Consider the following 25,396-nt stretch of genomic DNA (forward strand, 5'->3'; position numbering starts at 1 on the left):
ACTTGAAATATGTCGAAAATGTCACTTTATTCCAATCACTTTCGTTCTAGAACGAATTTTAATGTTGAAGTTTCGAAATCCAAATAAACGTTATTAAACATGTTTACCTGTTTTATTTAATTGGAATGAAAAATGTTAAAAATTGCCCAAAATCCGATTTTCGCGATCTTCGTGTAAATTTCGGAAAGTTAAAATCAAATTACTCACATGTCCAATATTTACAGAATCATTAGGCCATGAAATGTATGCGAGTTAAAGATTTGACTTGCAGATGTCTAATAGATAATTATGTAACATAAATGCTTAGTATAGCTAAACGGAATAATTAAGAATGAATGGTCATTGACTGAAACCTCCCCTTCCGCGAATTAGGTTAACGGAAGTTACTTTACTGAATATAGGAGTTTCGTAGTTTTGGCAATATGCAATCAAAGACTAATAGGAAGCAGAATCCTCCCCCTTTTCTCAGGATCTTCAGGGTTTACGCATTTTATACCCCTGTGTTTCCCTATTTCACACTTCCACATATTCCAAACAGACTGGTCATTATTCTAATTTTTCTATTATTCTTTACAATATAAATTTTGTGTCAGAGTTGTTTCACTTATAAGAAGCTTACACCAGTCTGATGTAATTGATACTTAAAATAATTATAAAATATGTTGTTTCTAGATGATTCTAGATAAACTTCGGGCATATATAATTTTTAGTCCTTGAGAGTTTCAACAAAACGTAATACATTACGCAATGCATTTTTCAATATTTTTTTCATGTGAACGCCGTTTAACACTTAAATTTACAATCAGAATCTTATATCTGACATAAACTACCAATCCAACATCATTCGTGTTATGCATCAAAAATAATTGTTAACTTGAACCTGTTTCATAATTATCATAACCTTTATTGTTTCTGTGAAGACCAGTGTAATTAGCTTGGGGAACGTCTTTTTGTGACAGTGATAATTCAGTGTAATGCTCATTCGTCTAAAAATATAGAAACGAAATTGATTGATAATCTCAACTTTTACCACTAGTTGTTAAGCTTGTGTGAAAAGAAATATACAATTAATAGAGAGATGTTTACTAGCCTGATCAGATTTAGTCATTTCCATATTGACTGAATTAGGTGAAAAAATCTCATCATACAGATTTCCCTATAAATATAAATGTTTAACAGTGAATATTTGATTCTTAAATTTTACATGACTTCTGTGGAATAAAAATATTTTAAAAAACGTAAGAACATGTAAGTTCAATTTACTTGTGCAGGGGACAGATTTTTGTTCTTCCAATTAATTTTTATTCTAAATAATAAAAAATTCATAATAATATAACTTCAATCCAGTAAACCAGGTTTATGTAAGTGGAATCGGTTTCTCGAAAACTGGCTTTAAAATTATTAATAAATAAACGTGAAATGTAATGTGATGTACTTACATCAATGAATTCTTCTTTTTTCCAATATAGATTATAAAACATAAAATTAGTAAAACTCCACCCAAAAGAGATAATACACCAATAAGTACATTTTCAGTTTCAGTACTACATTTGTAAACAATAACAATACGTGTTTTTCTTGTTGCATTTGTGGCAGTAATTTCTGTTGTTGCTGTTGTTTTTATTGTTTTGTTTTCTGTTGCTTTTGTTGTTTTGGGTGATGGTGATGTTGCAGGTGGTGGGCTTAGATCTATAAAAAAAATAATGTAATATAAATTTTAGGACAGAGAAAGTGATTTATCTTAAAGATACGTGACGTTATATTGTATAATTTCTGTGCTGAATATATAATAATATAGTATAACTATATTGATTTTATAGATTTAGGACATACAAGAAACAATTTCTTCATATTTAATCACCACATATCTTGTCGCAGAGTAGCGTAAGATATTCTTCCCAGTATCATCCAAGCAATTTATAAAGAGCTTGATTTTAACGGGATTAACGGGATTTTGTAAAAACGAGTACCAGAAAACAAAAGACTGGTATTATTTCTACGTGTACATAAATTTACTTGAGGTAGGCGTATTTTGTACACTATGCAAGGAGATTTAAAAAAAACATCTTAAAAATATTTTTTGCTTTCGGGAAAATTAGGACTTAATTTTCTTTTAAAAATGTTTGTTTACTTACACGAAGTATTTCCTTCATATTTAATCATCACATATCTTGTCGCAGAGTAGTCTAAGATATTCTTTCCTGTATCATCCACGCAATTTATGAAGAGCTTGATTAACATTCCATCCCAGTGTTTTTTGAAACCTATTTCAACCTAGAACACACAATAGTAATTTTAAAATCACATAAGTATAATTAACTGTTGTCAAGAATATGACATACTTACAAATTGTTTCGCATAATTAAATTGATAAGTCAAGGTTTTTTTCACTTTTTCGCCCATGTACGAATCCCAAACTGATGATGTTGCTACGTTTACGCCTTGAACATCTATTCTTCCAGCTGTGTGATTACTACAATTTGCTCCGTTTGGATAGGACGCCTTCTGGTGTAATGTCACTCTCAAACTTTTTTTAAATGGATCTCTCAGAACAAATCCAATAAACTGATCACGCCATAAATAAAACATCCATCCACAGCCTAATATAAAATGAATCTATGTGAGTGTTTCTTCTCATTACTAATTAATAACATAAAATTTATTAAAAAAAACATAGTTATCACTTAAACCTAACGCTTGAGTCAAAACTATGCACACGTTGGAAAGACTATAAAACCAGGGCAGATTTTACTGTGGTCGTCCTGACATCTTAAACAAGTAATCCAATTATGATATGTGATGATAATTTTAGTTAACTCATTTCCATTCGCGATATGATAAAAGTTGTAAATCGTGATCATGCTTTAATACTCCAATTGTTTGGAGGGTTAAAGCATATATACTACAAGAGATTAACTTTCCAAAGTCGTATAAAAGATGTCTTTTTAAAGACATCTCAATAGCGTTTTTAACAGAAGATGTAAAAAAGACATATAAAGTGGTCTTACGTTTTGTGCCGGCTGAGAAGAGGGCCTTTTCGACTTTAGGTTTTTTTTAATGTTGTGAATCGACATTTCTCGTTTTTTCATGTGAAGAGAAGTAGTTAATAAACTCTTTGTAAGATTTTCTTTCATAATTTTAAAAAATCTAAAAAGTCTTTTATTTTGTTCGTTCTAATACTCCAAACACTTTTTGTCCATCCCTATACTGCGATTACAGTTGAGAAAATATATCCGATTTATGAGTCAAGATAATAAAAAATAGAAATTTATACGGATTGCGGTTAAGCAGGTTTTCCACTAGGCGGACTATTCAGTAAGGAGCGTTTAGCGCAGAGGATATTTTCCGTCTCGCAGAACGCATTTTATTTTTCCACTAAGCACGGCGCCATTATGCAAACAACACCATGAAGTTCAGTCGCCGATTAGTTCTTCTTAAAAAAGTTAAACTATTGAAATTGTTGGCATTAGAAAATGAAAAAAATAATAGGAAATATAAAAAAAGATTCTGGATACGCCAAATTTACCAAGAACGATAGCAGAAGGGGGAGTTTCATTTACTGATACAGGATTTGAAGCTATATGATCATCAACTGTTTTTCCAATACTTTCGTATGTCTCCTTCTGATTTGGAAACGTTTTACTGTCTTGGGTAGCTCCCCTTGTTGTAAAGAAAGAAACAAGAATGCGAGAATCGATCAAACCAAGTGAAAGATTATGTGTTACTATGAGATACTTAGTTACTGGAGATGCACAAGTGACAATTGCCTCAAACTTTCGAATGAGCCCAACTGTTGTAGGAAGGATTATCCCTGAAACATGTAGGGCCATATGGGATGCTCTGTCTGACAAAAACTATCTTAAACCTCCAAACTCCCTAGAAGAATGGCAATATGTAGCTCAGGAATTTTATAAAAAATGAAACTTTCCAAATTGCTTAGGGGCAATCGATGGAAAGCATGTTGGGATGCAGGCCCCAGCAAGATTAGGTTCAGCATTCTTTAATTATAAAAAGCAACACAGTATTGTGCTTATGGCAGTGTGCAGTGCACTTTATAAATTTCTAATGGTAGATATTGGAGATACAGGAAGACAAAGTGATGGTAGTGTGTATGGGAACAGCAATCTTGGCTATAGCATTGAGAATAATCTACTTAATATTCCAAAAGCATCAAAACTACCACAGTCAAATCGTGTGTTGCCTTTTACTTTAATAGGTGATGATGCTTTTGGGCTGAAACCTCACATGATGAAACCGTACCCACTTCAAAACTTGGCAAAAGAAAAGCGAGTATTCAACTATAGGCTCTCAAGAGCGCGGCGAGTAGTAGAAAATGTATTTGGAATTGCTGCAAGCCGCTTTCGATTTCTTCGCCGACCCATCATAAGTAAAGTCGACAAAGTTGTATTAATAACTAAACAGTGGTGGCATTACACAACTACTTAATGACTGTTTCCAATGCAAATGATACTTATAATTACTGCCCAGAAAACTATGTTGATAGAGGAAGCCAAAACAATATTATTCCAGGTGAATGGAGAAAAGACTCTGAAAGTATCAGTGGTATTCAGGACTTAACAAATTGTAGTTCAAACAATTATTCAAAACAGGCAGCCTTAATTCGGGATGAATTTAAATGCTATTTCAACAATGAAGGAGCAGTAGAATGGCAGTGGGATATTGTCAATAGTACAGGACAAAATAAAAACTGAATACTTTATGTCAACATGTATAGAACATGTACATCCATACAAATACTGTAAAAAATGTTATGTTATATAAAAAATGTTAAAGAGAAAATTAGTTTTATTCACATGTCTCATCAAACTCAATTTCAAACAACAGCTGCGAAATCTTAATTTTTTCCATTTTGTTCTTCTTGGCAGATAATTTTCTTAAAGTGGGCACTAGGCTACGGGAAAAAAGACTATCTTCACATTCCTCTTTATCACCAGCTTTTAATTCTTTCTCTATTGCATCCAACTCTTTCAAAATTCTATTTCCTTCTGCATTCTCACTACGTTTTCTTTTCTCCCGCTTCGCCGTGACAGTAGCGCTGCCATTGTCCGTAATTTTGTTCAAAATGATAGGAGATTGTGGTGGTGTGAACAAATCTACATCAGGGGGTTGATCAACGCTTTCCTTTGAACACGTTTGTTCTGTATTTTCCTTACTCTGTATCCGTACATTGCTTTCAGTTGGGAAGTTCATAGGTGCTCTTTCATAAAGAAAGGACATCTGTTCAAAATAGTTACATTTTGGTAACGACGAAGCAGCTGCACCTGATTTTGTCATCCTTGTTCTTCTGTCGAGACATTTTTTCAGGTTGTCTTTTAAATATTTTAGTTGTTTTTGAAGGAATTCGCCTACAAATAATAAAAAGCCATATATATATACACGGTATATATTTAATATCAGATTCCAAAAATTATGTAATTTTACTTTCTTTCTGAAAATAAAAACAACAGCAAATATATATGTAGCTATGAGATATTAGGGGTTTACTTACAATCTTTTTGAAATATTCTTGCCAATTCTTGCCATGCATTATTTTTGATGTTTCTGTCTTTGTAATCAGTAGAATAAATGTTCCATAGACATGGAAATTTCCGAACCTACAAATGTTTTAGAAATAGTTATTTGACTATGGCAAACAAAAAAACAGATAACCAAGTTTAGCTTTAGAAAAATAAACTAGCTAGCTAGCTAAGCTCTACTTACTTCCTCTATAAACAATTCTTTGTCAAATTCTGTAACTTGACTCTCTACTGGCGTGCATGACATCAAAATCTGACTAGATTCTGCGAAAGACATCTTATTTCCCTTTTTCTTGTCACAATGGTTCACAATGATGCATTCACAGCTACTGCTTCGCTATTTCCTTTCAGCTTTCAGCTATTTTAAATTTTATGTAAAACACACGAAATCAAGCATTTTGATTGGCTCGCGGAATTTACAGTGGCGGAAAAGTCGAGTCCGGTTCAACTTTTAATTCCGCACGTAGCGGAACGCCTTTGGCGGAATTTTCACAAGAACAACAATGGCTGCTCCGCTCCACACGGAATAATCCGCCTGGTGGAAAACCCGCTTTAAACTAGAATTTGCAAATTGATTAAAACTTTTTCCGAATTGGTTTGAATCCGAGACAATTTCTCGAATCCGTATAAATTTTCGAACGTAAACTGACGATAAAGCATAACACGAAGGTGATATCGTTTTTGTGTATGAGTGCAAAAAACACAATGAAAGTGGAACTCTCTAGCGCACTATGCAAAACTATGGAATGAGGTACTGCCAGTGGCGTGGCATCCGGATCGATTTTGGAATTGGTGTGTAGATGAGGAAGAAAAGCGCGAGATATCTAAATTATGGAAGTAATGTCCAGTATTTTGATCCTGGTTGGGGTTTAAAAAATCTATAATAAAGAGATGCCTTTCCTATCTGCAGAACAATTTGATGCCTTGAAATCAGAACACGAGAGTATTATGAAGTGGCGTGATGTTCCCACTGGAATCATATTCAAAATTGAGTATGTTGAAGAGATCAAGACCAAAAAAGGTAATGCAACTGTCATCACATTGATCGATTGTGATGGTGAACGATTTCGAGCATGGGAACGAGTGTACTGAGAGAAGCTTTGATAAGTCGAACGGGTCAGATGTTCATCAAATCACTGGGAAAGAAACAATCTACGAAGAATCCTGGTCAATTTTACTATGATTACGACCTTGTGGAAGTGGAAGACAAAAAGACAAAAAAAGTAATCTTTTGTGACTGGAGACAGTCACAAAAATAACGAAAGCCTGGTGCTGTTCACATAAACAAATGGACAAACTGCGACAAGAAGCTAAAGCCTTAGGTCTCAAAGGGTACTCTACGCTGAAGCGAATAGACCTTATTGAGGCCATACGCAAGGTCAAGTATAAGGATGCGTCGACACAAACCGACGGACTGTACTGCGAGCCTTGTGCTAAAATTGTATGGGAGAAAAATCTAGCTCAATATTCGAGGGATCTCGCTAAAAAACAGCGACGTGTCGTACATGATGGCGATTTGCTCATAGATCAAGATACGGGAGAAGTGATCGTCTAGTATGTTGACCAACATATTAGACTTTGTAAGCAGGTGGAGACTCTAAGTAGCGCTGACATACTGCGCAGATTGCAGTTTTTTAAAAATTTCATCTTTAGCTTCTTGCCTGCCTTGTGCTAGCAACTCTGCGCGTTCATTATCGTTGATGGATTTCACAGCTTTTTTCGTTCGTTGTCGGATCTGCTCCTTGAGTACCATGTAGCGCTGTTTTTTCTGCATGATCCATGTAAACTCATCGTCTGAAATTATTCCATCTTGGATCGCTCTGGAAATCTTATCGTATACAGTGTCTAGTTTTAATTCAGCTAGGAGTTTGATGGATTCGTGCTTGTGCACCTCATACTGTATCCTTTTGGAAGCATTCTTCAAACCTACTTTGCCTATGCCAACTGCAAGAGCCGCGGCTTCAAGACCAATTGCTATAGGGGCTCCGAATCCGGTTGCAAGCGTGGCAATACCTGCTGCGGAGGTGATGACAGTAACAGCAATCATGCCATGATCAGCATAACGAAGCCCCATCCCCCAAAGCTTGAACGTTTTGTAGAGTTTTTCTCTCTCTTTGATCTCAGACCGCAGGTACTGCTCAATTTCTTCGATCTTTTTTAGTCTGTAGACCTGACTTTCTTGCTCCTGCGGAGCCGCCAGTCGATCAGGCTCATGCTCAGGCGCACTTGGCGGCAAAGTTGGGTAAAGCTTCATATCTGCCATTTATTCTATGAGTAAATGCATCGTAATTCCGACGAACGAAACATTTTTTTCATGATGATCCTCGTCCGTCAGCATGAACTCCAGTCTGTCTGTTGAGCCTTTCAAAGGAAGGTAGATTGGAGTGTCAAAATTCCATGTAAGCATGTCTCCCCATGCGTTTAACTCTTTGGTGGGAAGCAAAGCAAGAATTTTTGATTTCTTCCCATCCAGTAGGCAATCGTCTTCATCCAGCTGGGGGCAAACGAGTCTCAATCTTTGGTATACGTCAGTTTTGTAGTAGCTGTCATAGGCCCCCTTAGTAAAATACTTTTTTGCTGGGTCGTAGGGTAGCCCCATAAGCTCCTGCAGTTTTCGATGAATTACCACAGTATACCCGTCACTAACTCTAAGCCTACAGAGTCCATTTTTCAGGACAAACAGCTTAATCTTGTCCTGTGCTTGACTGTTGACGATGGCCGCGATATCCTCGATCTTGTACAGGCCGTTCATTATTTCAATTCGGGTAACAGTCTGATCAGGTCCTACTTTGCGTATTGTAAAATCGTTGTTACTGTAAAGGTTCAGCCATACGGGCCTGATACTTATTGATTTCAGGGCAATTCTCGTGTCCTGCCCTAGGTAATCGTCAAAAATCGTAGGCTTCTCTATATCCGTGACATACAGCTGTCTCATGTTTCTTTAAAGAAACATGAACATTTATAGCTATAACCACAAGGCAAAATACAAGTCCAATAGAGGCGAATGGCCTCTCGGTGTAATTAATCTATAACATCAAGACCTCTACGTTTCTACAGAATCGCACATTCCCGTGACCTTCTCGATGTTCACGAAATACCCAATAAAAGTCCCCACTAACCTGTTGAACGACCCCGTAAGTGTAAATTGGACCGGTCAAGCCCTTGGCTACTGGAATATACAAGTTAATTTCGCTTGTCATTGCGCTAGCACCGCCCTGGGTATATCCGCCAAACACTTGAATGGCTCCGTGCCTCTCATCAACAGTATCTTTAAATTCCACGTCTATTACCACATGCGGCGTATCCTAGCAAGAATGAAGGTACCCATGCCATACGATGACGGCTTTTCTCAATACGAGAACCCCTACTCTACATCTGGATATGCCCAGATTTGTCGTGAATATGGTGCCGACCCCAATGCCCAATACAAGTTTAAGGCTCCCATGTCCTCGCTCAAAAATGGTAGATGGTGGCCGCAAGTAGATGGTGATTGGGCCAAGTTTATCATGCCTACGAGCCAAGGCCTGACATCGGAAGGTCTGTCGAAGCTTAGCGAGAGAATTCGTGTTTACGTGATTTTACTACTAGGGTCCCAAGCTGATGCCAAGGCATCCCTTATAGGTTCGGATGCTGACAATTTTACAGCGAGACAGATACTACTACAGAAATTCGAAGCCATGGTACAACGTGAGGAGAACGTAGGCCACGATATCACCGAGTTTCAAAAGGTGCTTCAATATGCCAGGACCCCAGTGAATTTTGCCGTGATGCACCACGTGTACATGCTACCATCCGATATGAACCTGCGTATTGGTAAAATTGTGGGGTATAACAACAACATCTTGATTGCGCCGGCGAGTGCGATGATTGGCATAAGGCTAGACCTAAACAACAAGCCCATTACCACACAGCCTCGGGGTTTAAAACGAGTCAGGTCACCACCTGGGCAAGAAATATCGAGGGGTGGTGCCACCCTAACCCAGGGGTCTGAAAAGATGTCGATGATGTCGATGCCACCGATACCTCAGTCAGGTCAAGGAGATGGAAACCCTCACGAGGACACCAAGGCCACCTTGGTTACTGTGGGGGTAGGTCTCATCTTAGCATATCTATGGCTTAAATAAAGGTGCTCATGCTGAGACGGGCTTGCTCTTGCTGAGCCGCTAGGCGATCGCCCTTCCACTGACATCGCCTGGCGGCTCCGCAGGAGCACGGCCGCAAGGCGATCTAATATGTTTTTTTGTCAACATACTAGATCATCTACGACTTCTTCCCTCTTTTCCCAACATAGGCCACAACAAAAGCAGCAGCGGCAGCGATTGCTATGTAGAGGTGTTTGGCTGCGTATTCAACAACTTTTGCTGCTACTCTAAAAAAGAACGAGACAACCGTGCCAATAATCCCTGGTAGCGCCGCACCTGCCTTACCTGCCAGGTATTTCAAAAATTTCCCAAGCCTTTCCAGCTGTTTTTGTATAAAACCCTTCCCTGCGGCACTTCCTCCCGCTGCAGCACCCGCTCCTCCACCACCTGTAACTGCGAGTACGATGGTGGAAATCAGTAGACCAACAGCCGCCACGATGCTCGCTATAGTAATTCCTTGCTCCTTGAACAAGATTCTAAGCTTTTCAGCTAGAGATTTATCGCCTTCTGCGATTTTCATCAGCGTTTCCTTAATTGCGTTCAGTTGGCTCTGAGTGTCAGATGATAGTAAACCATGTGCTTCTCGTACTGCTTCCTTTTGATCTTGGAGTCGTTCTAGCTCTTCAAAGGCCCTGGCGATATCCTCGTTCCATATAGCTAGCTGCTCCTCTGATAGTCCAGGTGTAGCCTTCTTCGTCTCAAGCCTTTTCACCTTGGCTTCTGCTTTAGCGATCTCGCTGTCGTAGAAGATCATCTTGTTTTTCAAGTGCTTTAGGTTACCCTTTAGCGTTTGAAGCTCGAGGTTGAGCCCTCTTTTTTCACGCTCTGTGAAGGCTTGCTCTTGCTGAGCCGCTAGGCGATCGCTGGCGCCAAAAGGAGTCTCTTGCTCTTGCCGAGCCGGTAGGCGATCGATCAGGCTCTCCGTTTCATCAAGGCCGTTCTCGAGCAGCGGCATCATTTCGATATCACCGGCCTTCTCCTGCTGAGCCGCTAGGCGATCAACGTGAACAATCTCGTTAAGGAGTTTCTGAGCCATTACCTTACTGCCTTTGTTTGGTGTAGTATAGTCGGTAAACCCCATGGCTCGCAAGCGATTTGTACCTAACCTCCTCCGTATCTCGGCAACGCTCCTTAATTCACCATGCCTTTTCGTGATCTCTATGCCATCAAAAAGAAGCTGGTTTTCTCGTGCCTCAAACTCGTTGTAATATCTCGCAATTGGCTGCCCCAGCTCCTCACGAAGGTGTTCGTAAAGATCGTCGACCTTTGATTTTAGTAGCTCTTCCCTCTGTCTTGTCGTGGTGTCTCTTGCGGAGCCGGATTGACCCTGATGCTCCTGCAGAGCCGCCAGGCGATCTGGCGTTATCGTGGAGCTGGCATCAGGCCTACTGAAATCCTCGTCTGAAATTTTTTCCTCTGGCGTAAAGTCGTCTCCTTCGTATATTGGATTAATCGGCATTTATTTGAAACGAAAATCAGCTAATAATAAAGCATGAGTAACATATTCGGAACTAAGCTCGATCCCTACGCGGATATTAAAACAATGATGGCTATTAAAGGCAAGAAGCAGCGTGTAAAAGTAAGTCATGTGCCCAGTACGATTAATCAGAACGAGGACTTGTATGTTGACATCCCCAACATGGGGCTGAACGATGTAATTTTTCCATCTAGTATCAAACTACTTTTCGATCTGGAACTTACGGGAACAAACACGAAGCGCACTATCGTCAGCAATATAGGTAAATCCTTGGTGCAAAATCTTCGTATCACTTTGAATAGCAACGAGGTGCAAAATATTAGCGACTACAGGGTGCTCGCTACCTACAAGGACCTATGGTTGCCCAAGTTTGATCGGGAAAACAACTTGATCCTAGAGGCAATCAATCCGAACGAGGGTACAATCCGCGCCCTACAGGTAAAAGCGACTGATCATGTAGGCACGGATGAGGAAAAAGCGATCGTCGCAGCTTATGGCAGCACGTTTTGCATCCCTATCGGTAAAATGTTTGAATTGACACGAGACTTGCCGTTCTACCAGCCAGGGCTACACGATAGGCTGCAATTCGTTATACATTTTGCATCATATGGTGACGTTATCAAAGATGCCGGTACCCCAGCTGTTGGAAGCACGGCAGCTAAACCTGCAGACAGTGCGTACAAGATCACTAATATCGCACTAGATTTTGACAAGGTTAATAACGAGGGTCTCGCGAGCGCTATGATGTCACTGTATAGTCGTTTGGCGCTACCCTATGAAAGGGTTCTCCGTAGCAAAGTTGTCACGATAAAAAAGGCTGATACCAGCTACAATTTGCAAATTGATACTCCAGCAAGAAGTTTAAAAGGCGTCTTATTATTGTTCGTAGATCCGGGAAAGGGTAAAGGCTTACTCGGGTGCTAACGAGGTCTTCTACAACCCAAAGATCGAAAAAAACTCGATCACTGTCGAGGGTGAGCCTAATGAGCTCTACACGCACGCGATGCTCCCGAAAGATCACCTCGAGCAGATCGTAAACTTATTCGGTAGCCACGTTTCAAAGGTGACAATTGGGCAGTTCTTCACAGAGAGATACGCCCTGTTTGTTGATTTCCGAGCATCACCTGATCATAGTCTACACGGTTCCGGAAGGCCATTACAGAGATTGTCAGACGGTATAACCTTGCATATGACCAAGAAAGCAGACGGAACAAGGGGGGATATTAAATGCTACGTTTTCCTACTTCAAGATGCTCAGCTGAACATCTTAGATGGGCGTTTTTACAGTGTCGAATATTAAAATAAAGATGGCAAGCATATTAGTACTCGCGGGTGGGGCTATAATCAATGCCCTCGCGTTCTCTGGGAGCAACTATTTGTTCAGTAAGCTGTCAGGCCATGGTGAGGCCGAGCGTAAAAGGCACGACAAGGCGATTGAACAACTTCAAGCAGCTCAAACACAGTGGGTACGTGACAGGCAGGCAAAGACCGATTGGTATAACCATCAACGAGAGCTGAAAAGGCAAGCTGGAGAGAGCTTGAAGGAGCTCGATGAAGGTATGAGAGACTATTACATCGCAACGATCGAGAAGGCTCCTAAGTTATCCGACTTCTACACGCCCAGCAAACAGCAACAAGACGGCGAGCTGACGTTTATCGTAGGATCCTTAGCCCTCCTTGGTTTTGCAGTGTACAAGTTCGCCTAGCGTCTCCACAGGAGTTATATGTAAAAATTTTTCGACATGTAATAAACATGTCGAAAACACCCACAGAGAAGGAAAAATTGAGCAGTATTTACTATCAGCCCACACATCTCTAGATCGGAAACGAAGCCATTGAAAAACTTGTTGAACTTAGTGGTTTGTCTGCGAAAAAGGTCAAAATCTGCCTTGCCCACCAGGCCTTCTGGCAGGTTCACATTCCAGGGCCAAAGGTGGTAAAACATCCTCATTACACCGTTACAGTTCCAAATGCAGTACATCAATTTGATTTGCTTAGCATGTCTCATGATCGCCTGTATGGCTCGAAATACAAATACATTCTTACTGGAATTGACATTGCCAGCAGGTTCAAAGTGGCGAGACCCCTGCGAACGAAAAAGGCTGCAGAAGTGGCCAAAATGATCGAGGACATTTACGCAAAGCCCGGAGGCAAGGCCAGACCCTTGACGTGGCCCGAGACTGTCATGATAGATGCAGGAACCGAGTTCCTTGCAGACGTTACAAAGGCCTTTCAAAAACATGACGTCAAGATCGACAGGACGGTGACAAAGTACCATCATAGACACACTGCCTTTGTGGAAAACTTCAACAAGCAGCTCGCGAGGCGTCTTTTCAAGGCTCAAGATGCTCAAGAGCTCAACGAAGAGGGAAAAGTCTCGACGATATGGGTCAAGCAACTCTACAAAATTGTGGATCAGATGAACAACACCAAAACCGCTGGAATCAAGATGAAACCTATCGATGCAGTCAAACTCGACGAGGTTCCGCAAAAAGCAAGCTACAAGCCTGACAAGAAGCCTCTTTCAGAAGATGGTCTCTACCGATATTTTTTGCAACCCGGTGAAGAGCATGGAGATCAGAGAAGACGTGCAACAGATATGATTTGGTCGAAAAAAACGTTCCGTTTGGACTGCATCGTCAACGAACCAGACAACCGAACGATGTACTACCTTGCAGATGGTCCAGAGCGTGTGTTTGTGAAAGAAGAGCTTTTGCGGGTTCCTGAAGATACGAAGCTGCCTCCTGAGCATGTAAAAGAATGGTAAATTTCTCGAGCCCGAGCCATTTCACAGGTTCCCCTGCTACGGGGGAACCGCTCAGTTGATACCCATAAGCGTAGTTTTTGTAATCTATCAGGGTTACAAAAGAAATCCTAGATCTCGGCAAGCTCCCTCAATCTCTGATGTGTATAATTACGACCTAATCGAAAGTGCCTTGGACGTTCGGGATTTACTTCAATGCATCCACGCTCTCGGAGCCAGTTGTAATGTACAATGGCATTTGGGGTTTCTGCAAGAACGACGAGTTGACCTTTATTTCATATTATTTATTGTCGAAAATACAATAAAAATAGTCATATTTAAAAAAACTGACTAATTAAAATCGACTTCATGTAACTAACAAATATAAATTAAAAATAATAAATAGAATTTAACCTCAAAAGGTGATCTTATTTCTATATGTGTCCTAAATTGTGAATATACAATCTACAAAGACGACACTGACAAGTTAAGCCTTTCCATTTTTTTAGACAACTTACAAACGTTGAAATGCATGGCGCTTCTTGAATAGATTTTGGTAGAGTTGCCCATAGCTGCGGTCCTCTGAAGGTTACAGTTTCCAAGCCATATTTTACAGTTTGTGCTCTACCTCGAAAAAACTCTGAATTAATACGATTCGAGTACCTATTTTTGTTAATAATAAATACTTCGGACATAATATCAGGATTGGTATTATTTTTGACTTTATATAATTCCTTTAATAAAATAATCAAATTACGGTGATGTACACTAACAGTTCCAGTTTTATCCAATAGGTCTTGAAATGAAGAGCTATAATCATTAGTTATTACACGAAGGGCTCTACTATGGATTCTATTGATGGAATTGTTAGTAGTACGGTTACAAAACATCCAAAGTAAAGGACAGTAACCAAACTGAGATAAAATAAAAGAATTTAATATGAGATATAATTTTTGTTGATCCATATACGGTGATAATCTAACAAGAGCATTTAATTTATTGCTTGCTTTCTTGCACAAATCTTTAACGTGTTTGCTAAAAGTCAACATATTATCTATTGTAATACCAAGAAGTTTTTCCTCCGAGGAGCATTGCACAGCTGTTCCATTGATATTAACTTGTAGAAAACATTGTGTGTTGCTACCGAAAAACATAAAATGACACTTCCTTTCATTCAGTTGTAAGCAGTTTAACCTAAACCATGTTGAGACAGTTCTCATCTCATTTTCAAGCTCGTACAAAATATTTTCCTCAGAGTTTCCTATAACATAAATCGTGTTATCGTCAGCATAATTGCATATATCGCTGGTGACAAAAGATAAAAAATCATTCAAAAAGATGTTGAAAAGGAGAGGTCCTAGCACAGATTCCTGAGGGACACCGAAAGTCATTTCAAGCCATTCGTCAAAAGAGTTTGCCAGTCTGATACGTTGCTTCCTATTTTTCAGATAGCTAGCCACAAGTTTTAAAGCCGAAAAACTTAAACCATAGGCATATAACTTCGCTATGAGAAGATCATGGCTAATACAGTCAAAGGCTTTTGATAGATCCATAAAGATAGCTCCAACTTTTTGTTTGGCATCTAATGCTCCTCGCACTTTCGAGAACATACGCAAGAGAGATTGTTGAGTACTAAAGCCCTTTCGGAAACCACATAAATACGGAGATAGTTTATCACAGAAAAAACCCATAAGTTGTTTATATAGAAGCTTTTCAAATATTTTAGAGACCACAGGCAAAATACTTATAGGTCGAAAATTTTCTTAGCTGATGGATCGCCTTTTTTAAAAATTGGACAGACTTCGGCACATTTTAACTTATTTGGAAATTCAGAATCCTTAATAACGGTGTTGTTAAATATGCTAACGAGACTTTGATAATATAAACTATAATAATCTTTCAAAATTCTACTCGGAATATCACCAGCAACATTTGATTTGGATTCATCTAATTTCTTCATTTCTTCCCACATTTCACTTCCCGTTGTTGGACTAAATTCGAATCTCGCAATATGGTTATATCTCTCATTGATTTTTTGGATACTCGGATGTAATTCGTATTTATAAATAGCATTCAGAACGTAATCATGTGAATCTGTTGAAACATCAGGCCATCGATATAACTTCAATGAACTGATAACCTTTTGAAAATAAGAGTTGAAGATATTTGCTATGTCTTCATCACTCGAGATAACACACTCATTTTCGATAAGAATGATTTTCTTTTGGTTTGATGAATCATCACTGACAAATGGCTTCACAGTACGCCAAAAACATTTGTTATCTGTTATCTTCTTAGTATTAAGGTTTGAATGGTAAGTAAATTTGGCCTTTCTCGACAGCTTGACACAAAGATTTAGTTGTAATTTATACTGCTTGATGTTTTCAGCTGAAGGAGATGATATCGATTTATTGCGTAGTCTGGAACGCAGCATGATAGCCTTTCGCAAATTCTTGTTCATAAATGGTTTATTATTCGATCGCAAGATTTTCTTTTTAAGTGGCATATGATTATCTAATATATTTTTGAAAGTGTTATTAAATTGTTCATACGTGGTTATATTTTGCATCCTGTTGGTCAATTCTGATATAAATATCTCTTTATTAAAATGAGAGTAGTCATGATAATTCACAACTTTCGGTGGAGCTTTTACATAAGTAGTTTTCATAACAGTTAGCACCATTCTGTGAAAATCTGAAAGACCAGTTTCGATAGTACTTGTGTGTTTAAACGTCCTTCCAATATTAGTTAAAATCAGATCAATACATGAGGGATTTGATGCTGATTTAAAACATGTTTTTTCTTTTATTAGATTAGACAAATCGAAGGCACTCATAAACTCTGACATTTCATCACTATCTGGCTCCAGGTTAAAATCGCCCATTACGATAATGTTTGAGTAATGTCTCATGTGAAAATTAAGTGCATTCGTGATATTTGAGAGGAAAAAGTGTGTGCATTGTGACGGTGGACGATAAGTGTACAGCAATAGGTACTTCTTCTTCCTTAGGTTTATCTCCAACGTAATCAGTTCTATTCCATTCTGTACCTTGAATGAAGTCAGTTCTTTAGTAAGAAGATTTTCATTTGCAAAGATCATCAAACCTCCACCATTTTTATCCCGGTCACGGCGAAAGGGGAGCTTGAATCCAGGCATTTCAAATTGACCTACCGAGAAAGATGAATCTACTTTTGTTTCACATATGCAGAGAATATCGATGTTGTTTTCCACAAACTCTTTCAAGAAGTCAAATTTATTTCGTATTGAGTTGATATTCACGTGGGCAATAATAACATTCTTAGGATTTTTTATCCGTAAATTTCTCAAAGAAGGTAAAATATTGGAAAGGTTTTGACTGTCATTCACATTCATGTCATCGTTGTAGACTACATTTCATTCATTTTGATATTTCTTTAGTGTGTCAACAAATTTTTGGGATAGCAACAAGGTTCCTTTTCGATTCAGATGAAGATTACTTCGGTTTAGATGAAGTTTTGGAGATATAGTATGAGTAATAAAACAAATGTTTCGCTCCTGGCATTTTGATTTGAGTAGCTCGTTTACCGCTTTGACCTTTACATTATATCTGTCTTCGCGTTCAATGATTCCTGATATGATAACATTGGTTTTATCACTCATTTTCAAAGCCAGAGACAAAATATCATTGCAGATTTGATGATGAGTCTTTTTAGATGGTATGTCGTTTGTACCGACATGCAAAATAACTCTATTAGGCTTTTGGTTTAGTGAGGGGATCACATGATGATTCATCGCGTCTATTTTTGCTCCAGAGAATGGTTTAACAATAACTTTTGTCTTATCGTTGAATTGATTCCCAAGCTTCCACCCTTTAACATCCTTTATTATGGAATCTCCCAATATATATGTAACATCATTATCACAATCAACTTTCTCGGTATCCGATTCAATTGATGTATTTAAATGGCTAGGACGGGATTCTATTTTATAACCGGCTAATTGTTGTAGACGTTGTTTTCTGCTTTTGACGGTAATTTCTTGCATCGCATTAAACTCTTCGTGCTTCTTTTTCTTATAGACTGTAATTGGTTTTCAATGTTTGTTTCAATACAACCATCAGACTTAATTGAATCGTTTTGTAAATCTTTAAAATGTTCATTGTCAGTATGATTAGAGGATAATGATTCCGTATAATTGTTTTGGGAGTTTTGCGGTAATTGTTTGTGATGTAAAAAATTAATACAAGTATCTTGTGAAGAGCTAGAACGCTCGTCATGCATTAGTGATTTGAGCTCACCTCTTCCTTCAAAAATTTAATTTGGTCTTTGAGTGATTTAATATAACTTCGTTGTGTTGAAATATTACTTTCGTCGTCCAATAATGGAGTATAACCACGCCTCAATTTACGAATTTCCATTTTTATGATATCTTTCAGAGATTCATTCAGATCCGCAAGTAATTCAGATTTTAACTTTTCATACCTTATCTCTTCATATTTATCATCTATGAATTTCTCTGAGTCTACAGCACAATCATTTTCATTCCACATTAACTCAAATTCGTCAGGATTTGACAAATCTCGAATATGATTTCTCATAACACGCTCCGTATCCGTGTCCGTGTCCGCCATATCAATTTGGGATGATCTGTTAACTTGTTGCGAATCTTTTGCGCTACATAGCCTTGTTGCCCACATATAGCGACATACGGATATTCATCATCGTTATTCTTTTGGATTATAACCATTCCGTTATCCTTTCTAGGATCTTGCGCACATGGAACATGTCGCTGTCGTAGCTCTATGATTTCTTGCTCTTGTCCGGATATCGTTCGATCCTTGTAATTCAAGTCGTTGTTGCGCAGAACCAGATCCGCTTTCTTTTTTCCAACAAACCAATCCAAAAATGGTTCTGCTTCAGGTCTACCACACCTCAAGAGGAAGCAATAAAGGCCTGGCTCTGTCAGTAACATCGTGTCTGGATGAAGGGGGTCGATATCGACCCCCTTGTCTTCTGCGGTACTTTTAACCTCCCAGGCCCGCCTTACATACTTCTCCGGTACATGTACCTGAATAGCTTTTCCACCATTACGATTATCGTTATAGCCGACAGCTCCCCACACGTCTTTGGCTACGAGGTATTGGCCTACGAGGCATTGGCCCCTTTCCTTAAATGATCGGACTTGCTTTCCTTTAAAGTAATCAACCACAAGAGACATCTTTCTTATAACGCCAAGGCTCAACCACAGTTTTTTTTTGTGATTCGAAAAAAGTCACAAAATTACGAGGTCCAATAACCAACACTAAGCTGAGGAAGCCATGGATATTTTTTGCATAACTCTTCAATATCCCGAGTTGTGTTTGCCAGTTTGCTGTCATCGTCATCATCCACTGCATCTATAAGTCTGGAATGGGCTCTCAAAAGAGCTTGATACACAGCTTTAATTACGCTCTCATTATCCATCTTTTCTTATATGTCAAGAGTCTAACCAACAATCTTGTAACTTCTAGGATGCTCCAGTTTTACGTACAAGCAAGCATGCTTGGACTTTTTGAGCTGAGCCTTAATAATGGAAATTTCTTCCCTACTTGGAATTACATCGTTCTCTTCATGAATGAGCTCAAACTCCTTCCGATTCTTCGGATATCAGACAAAAAGCTGTTTCATTTGATCCCTTACTGTTATTGGAATCTTCTTATATCTTTGTGTTAGTACCCAGAGACTGTGTTTGCGATGTCTACCCGAAACAGCTAGTTCTAGCAACGCACCACGAGTTTTGTCGAGACTCTCGTCGGCTATCATATTGTCAACGATAAACAACGTCTCTTCGCTCGCCAGCAATGACGACAGTTTTTGGATCCATTCGAACAGCTGCTCCTTGGGATCCACCAGAAACACGTAGTCATCCCTCCATAGCAAGGACCTCTCTTGATAGGTCTTGTTCCAGCGGATTGTAGGGCAGAGAATGACAATGTTGTCGAAATGCTGCCTATACTCGTTCTCAAGCAAATCCAGGACACGCTGCGTTTTGCCACAGCTTGTCGGTCCAGTAAAGATTGCCGTATGCGGCTCCTTGACAATGTCTAGAGTCATTTTATTTTAGGTCCTTCGGGTCACTCGTGCCCGTCAGGACGGAGCCAAACCTTACTCCCGTGGAGCCGCCAGGCGATGTAGGGTGCTTACTTAGAGATGAAGCGGTTACCTTTTCTAATGTTCTCGCTTGCCCACATTGGTTGGGTATTTGTATAGTGTAGTCTTCTCGTTGGTCAACTATTTTGGAGGCATCATGGAACGCTTATACCACCCTTGTTTTATCGCGTAATCGTCGAATAATATCGCTCCTGTCATATAGCCAGCGAGCTTCAACCCGTCCTCCATGTCCATCTTAGCCCCCGGTCTAGAAACTCCCAGAGCCTTTTTCGCGCCTAGCGCCAAGACAATAGTATAGGATACTAGTCTGACAGATTCCTACAAGGAATCGACGACTTCTTTCTGATACTCTTTGCTGCTCATTTATTAAGGTTATCGCATGTGAAAAATGTCAATTTTTGAAGGCTTTTGCTGCTGAGACGGCCCTTCCGCACGTGCGGAGATGCTAGGCTTTATATAATAGACTGCCACGCAAACGGCAAGTACGGCAATACCTCCAGCGCCATAGAGATATGCACTGAACTTGTGAGGAACTGCGATAGGTTCCTGACCCTCTTGCGAAGTACTTGCTGGGGTACTTGAATTCTCACTTGTCTCGACCCGAGCAGGTACTTGCTTCAACTTGGCCTTGTTCTTGCGATTCCATTCAGCAAGTCTCTTGCCAGCAGCAACACGACCCTCATTCTTCTTGGTTATGAATTGGTTAGATTCACTCATTTATTTGTAAGTCGTGAGACGTACAAAAATCTTTTTTTTTACATCAAGACAACTTCTGCTCTGCGAAACTTGGTTCTCCTGTTGATTCATTTATTTCATCCGGAATATCTTTTCGCAGTTTGATTTGCGCTTGACGCTCCTCGGCAATTTCGCTGAATTTTTTCCAGTCCAGATGGTTGAAAACTGTGCAAAACAGAGAGACGGGAGCGAGCCACAGCCCGCACTTTTCATACATATATGACCCTACAACTTCCATCGGAGAGTTCCTTGTGAACGATGGTAATTTCTCCGTTACATTACCAATCAACTCTGAAGTCGAGTTTTGAATCAGAAAGTTTGCGTTTATGTCGCTCATCATGGTCTGAAAATTGTCAACACCTGACATTTTCGATAGCAAGTCTTTTGCTGCTGATTTTTGCGCTTGTGCCTCGAGCTTCTTCAAGAGGTTGTCAAGTTGTTTCTCTGTCGCTTTATCCAGCAACTCAGACGTCCACTGCTTTTTTCCCAGAGAGTTGACGAGACTCAAGTTTTGCTTGACTTTTTCCCGCTTTCTCATTGCTGGTGACGGTGTGTCTAAGACGTCTAAAATTTCATTCAGTTCTGACATAACTTTTATTAGAGAGGAAAACTTGCAGTAGACGTACAAAAAACTTACGTACAACATTACCAACAAGAGTTCAAGTATCATTTTTATTAATGCATTTTCGTGATCAAGACCATGCTGAATGCAAACAGACTGTTTGAAACAGAAAATTTTGACATTTTGAAAACACTGAGACTATGTGTGTGAGATGCAAATACGTTTTTGAAGCATCCCGCGAGACTCAAAACATCCATGGTTTAACATGGTCGGGATGCCACACCCTGGTGAGCAATTCTTGCTTGCAAACCAATCCAGGACTGCTTCCATGTGCAAAGGTGAACCCACCTTGAGCTTGAAGTCGCTTGTCATCATCAACACTCAGCGCAATTTTGTTCAGCTTTTCAGTGAAAATCTCGTGTTTTCGAATGGTAAATCTCAGTTGCGTGCGATACAAATTTTGACAGGTCTGCAGCCTGTTCAAATAGTCTGCGAACGTGATCTGTTTCTTGACGACACACTTTTTTGTACCTTTCGCCTTCTTTTGCACGTATCCTTCGAGTGTCTTGTACGCATACATTTTTGACCTCAATGCAACAAATTCGATCATGATTTTGCCATCAAGTTCATCCTTCATTAAGCACAATTTTTTCTTGTTTTTGCCAATAGGCAAGGGACGTTTGTCTTCGGGACTGTAATTCGATGTGTCAAACCTTGATTCAACGTCACCTGCGATATCTTTACAGACATCGTCTGTTTTGATGTGGTAGACGAAACTATCTGTGTCCATGTAGCAAAGCTCTGCGCCTGCACCAAACTTCGGCTTGATGTAGTCATAGTGAAACTCAAACATCGTGAGTTTGCTCAAGTCCAAGATGGAGAGGCCGAGGTAGACAGGTTTGTTCATGACGACCTTCACTTTGTTCATTTCCATTGCCACAAATTTCTTGTCAAATCTTGATGTGCTGTGATAGTTTGGAGCTGATGCGAGCTTCTTGCGCCTCCATTCCGTTGTCACCAGTTTGATGTCACGGTGCTTGCGAACGTTCTCCATGGTCTTGCCAAACACGCTATTATTCATCAGCTTAAAAAAATCTTTCTCAAAGTCATTTTTGGCATCCTTTCGCAGCTTTGTGTTCATGTCAATGTAGGGCTTCAGCCAAGCACTTTGCTTGAACTCAATGACTCGGTGCACCTTGGTGAGAACCAATCCATGCTGCAGTGCCTGCTGCAATTTGCGAATGTGCAGCACGTATTTTTCCTTGTCAAACACATTGCACGTCAACTTTTCACAGTCGTTGTTCAGACGCATCTTTTCAGGCAAGAATGGAAGGTCGTTGTGGAGTTTGTGCAGCTTTTTCGGGTAGTGGACATCCACTTCAAGAAAATAGCCATCATCTCCATTTTTATAATTTTCTATAAAAGCTTGAGTAAAATTTTCGAGGTCTTCACGCCACTTAAAGCCGTGTGTTGGCAGCTTTTGTGACATGGCACCTCCGTACAGATTGTTGGCATCGATGTACAGCAGATACGAGATCAACAGGTTGACATCAAACAATTCCCCCATGTACGGATTGTTCGCCTTAGCATGGCGCTTGATTGCTTGGCAAATACCACCTCTGAGCCCCTTTTCAACCATCAGTAGCATGTCGATGTCTGTGAGAAGCTCGAGCACTTGACCAGTCACTTTTAGAGCTGCTTGCCATGCGAGGCCTGGAGCAGTGTAAAAATACGCTGGATCAAGCTCGTAGATGTTTTGACAAGTGTCTCGAAAATTTTCAAAAACGTCTGCTAAAAGAAGCGTGTCGCTCATCACGTAGAGATCGTGGTACTCTCCAAGGTTTTTGATGTTGAAAGCCTTCCACACCTTTTGAGCATGCTTGTAGTCGTTTTCGGTGATGTTTTCAAGGTTCAAGCTGCTGTAAAATTGTGCTTTTGGAGGAAGTGCTGTCTCTTCAAAACGCTCCCACGCATCCATGTATTCGTTGGGGTAAACACCCTTACGCAGCAAAAGTCTAAAGTGCTTGTCATTGCCCTTTGCATGCTTGAATGTGTTGGAAAATTTCTTCTTCATGGAATGCTCATTCAGTTCCACCGTCTTGTAAGAGCAGTAACGGGCTTGGCACTTGAATTGCGCCTTGTACTCTGAGTCAATCTCGATGAGTTCCATGTTTGATTTGCAGTCGTTGCAGCTGACACTTTCACTGTTGGTTCCAGCTAAATTATCCACAAGGCTTGACAATGAGCTTTGCATGAACCTGCAGCTGTCGATAAACTTGATTTTGCAGGTCGTGCTAATTTCCACTTCTTTCATTTGGTTGGTTTTCTTGTTCTTCTTCATCTGCTTCAGCGGTTCGCCGTCCTTTTCTTGAAATGTGACGGATTGCTTGATGGAGAAGCTGATGTATTTTTCGCTGTTTTCACCCAGACATTCAAACTCGTGGCTTTTGAATTCCCTGGCCAGCTGCTTGATGATGATGTGATCGTCATACCGTGAGCGATTGTGCATGACCACCGGAATCTCGTTGGGGATACAATATTTTAGGTTGCACGAACTGTGTGCAGCTCCTCGATACTGACCAGTGTAGTGACAGTGATCTCGAACTTTGCGCATTGTCATGTCTTCGTTGTTATTCTTGAACACTCCTTCGCAAATGAAGCATCTTTTTGCAGACTTGTGGGCTTCTTTCTCTTCGTGGGTCAGCGGGATCATCTTTTTCTGTGGATGTCTGATAGCTCTATTGACTTGATCTCTCAGTCCCTTACAAAACCTTTCCATGCAGTCTTTTCCACGATAGCAGTCGGATGATTTTTCAACTTCTCCTTGTGCAAATTTGGTTATGAAGGCATATCCTGAAGCCACATGCTTGCTGACGTCTCTGGTGTGTGATTTTTCAGGGTCTCCATGACAACCTTGAACAGGTTCCAAGAGGCATTCTGTGTCTACATAGATGACAAATGGCATTCTGAGCGACTTTTGCCCATCTTCGTGATTGAGGACTGTTCCTTCTTTGGGCATGACAATCTCGCAAAAATCATGGTCCATGCACACTTTCATGTGATTGTCTCGTGTCTCTTGACTGCGGAATCCGTGCATGCAGTTTCGACAGTAATGATCACCTCGATGTCTAGATGATAAACCGCGCATGAGCGCAGAGTATCTTTTAATGGCAACGTAGTGCTTTTTCCCTCCTTCTTGAATGATTAGCACATCTGCCACCTTTTTACGTGTCGTGTTGTGTTTCGAAACATATGCCTGCCTGACCTGAAAATCTTCTTCAGAAAAGTAGACATTCAGCGCCACGTTGGGTTTTTGCCTTTCAAACCTTTTCTAGTGTGTGTTGGGAGTTGGGAACTCGATTCCACTCCAATTGTACTGTTCAACAAACGGTTCGAGCTTCGAGATGCGTTGAGGATCGTTTTTGATTTCGTTGTGGTGCAGGGCTGCAATGACAGCCCATTTGAAGCACTGCTCGTCTTCATTTTTGGGATTAATGATGCAGTGCTTTTTTTGCAGCCATTCGGGTGTCTTGAACCATGATCGACCTCTCATAAGGTCAATCATGTGGCAGTGATGCGTCATTTCTGTGATTCGGTTGAAGATGTAGTCGCTTTTTTTGAGTTTCTCCGATGTCATTTCAAAGCGTTTTAGCAGGATTTTATACATCTCTTCGATCAATTCTTCGATGTCGCTTCCTTCCATGATTGTGACAGCTTCACTCCATATTGGTTTTGTGAACTTGTCAGAAGGATTTTCCCTGTGCACAAACTCCACCACGAGATTCAGTTGAAACTTCCAATTCTGTCTAGTGTTTTGCAAGTCTGTGATGACTTTCTCCACATGTTGTTTCTGTTGATCCAGGTACTGTTCAATACTCACCACTTGACCTTCTGGTGTTCCTTCACTTCGGAAATGTCTATAATTGCCATCAAATCCACCTTCCGTTTCAACAGCACTGTGATCCACTTCTTCCACTTGTTCTTCTTCCACAGCAGCGTCTTCAACGGTGGCTTTCAAGGCTTGACCGTAACCAAGTCTCCCCTTAGACTTGTGGTATAATAAAGAAGCAG

At 40.0% G+C, this 25,396-nt stretch overlaps 6 protein-coding genes across 6 annotated transcripts; 1 reads left to right on the forward strand and 5 right to left on the reverse strand.

The window, feature by feature from the left end:
• Positions 1-706: 706 nt before the first annotated feature.
• Positions 707-2,701, reverse strand: LOC130625201 (uncharacterized). The gene is made up of 7 exons (XM_057440263.1): positions 2,347-2,701; positions 2,136-2,274; positions 1,440-1,689; positions 1,264-1,306; positions 1,046-1,156; positions 881-986; positions 707-789 (listed from the first exon to the last, which is right to left on the reverse strand). The coding sequence occupies exons 1-7, from the start codon at positions 2,587-2,589 to the stop codon at positions 707-709; spliced, it is 975 nt and encodes a 324-aa protein (XP_057296246.1). The 5' UTR covers positions 2,590-2,701.
• A 1,183-nt stretch (positions 2,702-3,884) lies between these two features.
• On the forward strand, positions 3,885-4,446 carry LOC130625202 (uncharacterized). The gene is made up of 2 exons (XM_057440264.1): positions 3,885-3,894; positions 3,941-4,446. The coding sequence occupies exons 1-2, from the start codon at positions 3,885-3,887 to the stop codon at positions 4,444-4,446; spliced, it is 516 nt and encodes a 171-aa protein (XP_057296247.1).
• On the reverse strand, positions 3,906-6,044 carry LOC130624932 (uncharacterized). The gene is made up of 3 exons (XM_057439988.1): positions 5,722-6,044; positions 5,510-5,615; positions 3,906-5,366 (listed from the first exon to the last, which is right to left on the reverse strand). Exons 1-3 carry the CDS (start codon positions 5,812-5,814, stop codon positions 4,807-4,809), a joined length of 759 nt encoding a protein of 252 aa, XP_057295971.1. The 5' UTR covers positions 5,815-6,044; the 3' UTR covers positions 3,906-4,806.
• A 9,599-nt stretch (positions 6,045-15,643) lies between these two features.
• On the reverse strand, positions 15,644-17,272 carry LOC130625203 (uncharacterized). Its single transcript, XM_057440265.1, has one exon. It carries the CDS (start codon positions 17,270-17,272, stop codon positions 15,644-15,646), a length of 1,629 nt encoding a protein of 542 aa, XP_057296248.1.
• A 21-nt stretch (positions 17,273-17,293) lies between these two features.
• On the reverse strand, positions 17,294-18,185 carry LOC130624933 (uncharacterized). Its single transcript, XM_057439989.1, has one exon. It carries the CDS (start codon positions 17,921-17,923, stop codon positions 17,294-17,296), a length of 630 nt encoding a protein of 209 aa, XP_057295972.1. The 5' UTR covers positions 17,924-18,185.
• A 3,384-nt stretch (positions 18,186-21,569) lies between these two features.
• LOC130625204 (uncharacterized) lies at positions 21,570-24,473 on the reverse strand. The gene has a single exon (XM_057440266.1). The coding sequence runs from the start codon at positions 24,471-24,473 to the stop codon at positions 21,570-21,572; it is 2,904 nt and encodes a 967-aa protein (XP_057296249.1).
• Between the last annotated feature and the right edge of the window lie 923 nt (positions 24,474-25,396).

Source organism: Hydractinia symbiolongicarpus, chromosome 14, assembly GCF_029227915.1.
Source record: "Hydractinia symbiolongicarpus strain clone_291-10 chromosome 14, HSymV2.1, whole genome shotgun sequence".
NCBI lineage: Eukaryota > Metazoa > Cnidaria > Hydrozoa > Anthoathecata > Hydractiniidae > Hydractinia > Hydractinia symbiolongicarpus.